This window comes from Opisthorchis viverrini (assembly GCF_000715545.1).
Source record: "Opisthorchis viverrini unplaced genomic scaffold opera_v5_77, whole genome shotgun sequence".
Taxonomy (NCBI): Eukaryota; Metazoa; Platyhelminthes; class Trematoda; order Opisthorchiida; family Opisthorchiidae; genus Opisthorchis; species Opisthorchis viverrini.
In genome coordinates, this window is record NW_008751733.1 from 827,962 (window position 1) to 831,164 (window position 3,203).

At 45.8% G+C, this 3,203-nt stretch overlaps 1 protein-coding gene across 1 annotated transcript in view; it reads right to left on the reverse strand.

The window, feature by feature from the left end:
* Positions 1-1,121: 1,121 nt before the first annotated feature.
* T265_13541 (hypothetical protein) overlaps positions 1,122-3,203 on the reverse strand; it is a gene marked incomplete at both ends in the record, with an annotated part of 22,573 nt that continues 20,491 nt past the window's right edge. Inside the window, one exon of the mRNA XM_009169378.1 lies at positions 1,122-1,334. Coding sequence (XP_009167642.1) covers positions 1,122-1,334 — 213 coding nt within the window. The remainder of the gene's footprint in view (positions 1,335-3,203) is intronic.

A 3,203-nucleotide genomic window follows, 5' to 3' on the forward strand; every position in this document is an offset into this window, starting at 1 on the left:
CTTGTTGGCTGGTAGACACGGGGATCCATCCTTCCAAGTGTATTTGATAGTGTCCGTCCACTATTTCCAAAGACGTAAGCATTCGGTCATAGGTCACTCAATCATTCAGCGACGTTGCTCGCTTGGTACAGGCAGCTTCGAGAAATTCGAAGTTAAACATGCGTTCGAGCTGTAAATTCAAATCTTCCGTCTGAGTGATGTCATGGAAAATTGCTTCGCTCTGGTTGTTATTGGGGTTTGAGAATAAAGGCCCCAAAACTGCCCATCCCAGTGGTCCTTTTACTGCTTAAGGGTCTTGGGGGCCCCCGAACCTCTGCTGTAGAACCCACTGTGCCTTTGGGACGTCACAACCAATCAGAAGACCTATGTCTACCGGTTTCAATTCTGGAAGCGGTATTTCCTTTAAATGCTTCCACTTCTGGGACTGTTCGAGAAGTGGCGCGAGCGAATTTAAGCAGGGCATGGCGTCGAAAACCCAAGCGCGATGAACTTGCATTACTTCCTCAGAACCGAGCAATTTTGTGCAGAACGAAACTGATGCTGATCTTGTGACACACTCTCCATTGATAGTTTTAATAATTAATGGCGCAGGTGTACCTTTCAATCCCAGTTTCGGCAGAAGTGAACTATGGATCAGGGTCGCACTAGCACCGTTGTCCAAAAAGGCGTTGACAACGACGTCTCCTTCGGGTCCTCGAATCCAAGCTGGCACTACAGCACACGATATATTTGATTTTGGGACGTCTGCTATGCTATGGTGTACACCTTCTGATGCAATCTCGGGTGGTTCTGGTTCGTTTTCTGTCTTGGAAGAGCTCGGTCGGTGCAGAAATGGATGATGTTTGCCCACACATAACTGGAACCCACGGGCATGTCTGGATCGACACACCTTTGCTTGATGGTACGGTTTTATACATAAATAACATACTCGGAGTCGGTCTACGCGGGCCATTCTGTCTACAACTGGTATTTTAATAAACTCTGGGCACCGATCCAGGTAGTGAGATGATCCATACTGTGCACATTTCACCGGTGACCTAACCTGACCTGATCTGTCGTCGCCTATCTGCGTCGTCAAAGCTGCTCTATATAGTAGGGACTTGTGTTTGTTGGGGCCTCACTGTGTTTGGCTGGGGACNATCTGCCTCCAGCTCTAAATTTTTATTCTTTATACGGGGGAGGTCCAGTTCTATCATCAATCCTTGCGTGGACAGTCCGCTCCTGGTGGACGCACGAGACGGGGAAGGCAGTCGAAACACAGACATAACGCGTCTTGATGTAGCCGGATATTGAACTTCGCACAGCATATCCAGCCACCTTTGTACGATCCTGTGCTAAGGCCGTGATCTCAAAGCAAGTAATAGGTTACTTAGCCTAAACGCACGATCTAGGTGTCCTATCTGATAGGTAACGTGTAGTCTTATCCACCAAAGGACCGTCAGTAATAATTACGGCGTAACCGTACGAACTTCACCTGCGTTTTTTCAGTAGTCGCAATTGGGCAGTGAACAACATATTGAATTGGACTTGGGCAGGGAGTACAGATAAGTAGACCGTGTTTCTATAGGAAAGTAACAGTAAATCGTGAGGAGAATTAAAGAGGGAATTAAAGAAGCCTAGATTGAACCTTTGGCAGTTGGCAAAACAGGATGCCCCAGGCTATTCCCACAATTAGATTGGTTTCTCGAAATCTGCGGCATGTTCAGACCTGCCACTCCATAGTGTAGAATGTCTATGTATAATGCATATGCTCCTGTATTATTGAAAATCCTTTACTATGGCGATTTCTATAAGTGAACGAAATCTCCAGGTCAATAAACACCGCCGACTGTGAATACGTTACCTGATGATAAAAAATCGTGATTTGTGGAAAAGGTTGACTCACATACAATGAACGTAACTTTCAGGTATTTTTCCACCAGAACAGATTTCCTCGACAGTCTAGAAACAAAATGGCCTTTGGAGATGCAACACATGCATAGGCGCATTCAGCTTTCCGTTTGTCTTGGAGGGAGCCTGCTGCATTTGTAGTACACCCTTTCGTAACGCAAAATAGTGTGGGTGCTTCGATTACTGGATGAACGCACAAATATCACAAAGTTATCCTTCATGTATTCATTTAAGGTCTTGTCAAATGCCGTGAAGGATGAAAACGATACACCCACAAATATCTCAACGAAAGCCACTTCCGAAGCCATAGCAGACGAAATTCAAAGCCGAATGTGCGCCAATAATTTTCAGAAGAGATCCATTAAAACAAATCGCAAAATATGACGGCAGATGAGCGGGGTTTTCAGTCTACGCATATATGCAAAGAAGTGCAACATTTTGACGTTGAAGTTTTTATTTCGCCCGCAGGGGTTTTGCAGAAAAATACATTGTGCGTCTAGCCGCTGGCTCCTGTGTGCCACTTATTTGCATATATGCGTAAACTGAAAACCCCCCTCATCTGCCGTCATTTTTTGCGATTTGTTTTAATCGATCTCTTCTGAAAATTATTGGCGCACATTAGGCTTTGCATTTCGTCTGCTATGGCTTCGGAAGTGGCTTTCGTTGAGAAATTTGTGGGTGTATCGTTTTCATCCTTCACGGCATTTGACAAGACCTTAAATGAATACATGAAGGATAACTTTGTGATATTTGTGCGTTCATCCAGTAATCAAAGCACCCACACTATTTTGCGTTACGAAAGGGTGTACTACAAATGCAGCAAGCGCCCTCCAAGACCAACGGAAAGCCGTGGAATCCGAGAAAGCTAGTAAGCCGAGCGTAATTTCTAATAAAAAAAGTACGCGAAGAACCGGCTGTCCAGTGCGGTTTTGTCTATGGAGGCGAAGGAACCAACTGGAAGTGACCTCTTATTTTCTGCAACAAGACCACGAACTGTCAAAATTCCTGTACGATCGGCTTCCAGTCAATCGACGCCTAACCGAAGACGAGTTGGGCACATGCAAGTCCCTGCTGAGATATGGAAGGCCATCATCTGTGGTGCGGCAGTCTCTGGCGGATAAATTCGGAAAGATTCTTACAGCTACCGCCGGAAGTGTCGACCGGCCATCCATGGTAGGTGCAGAATGGTTGGGTTTTAATGTAGCAGATGATATGCCTTCGGTTCTGGCAAAACTTCGGGAGACCGGACGCGTCCTTGTGTGTCAGGGAGAGGAAGGTCACTATAGCCACATATGTTTCTCCCGATGGCAGCA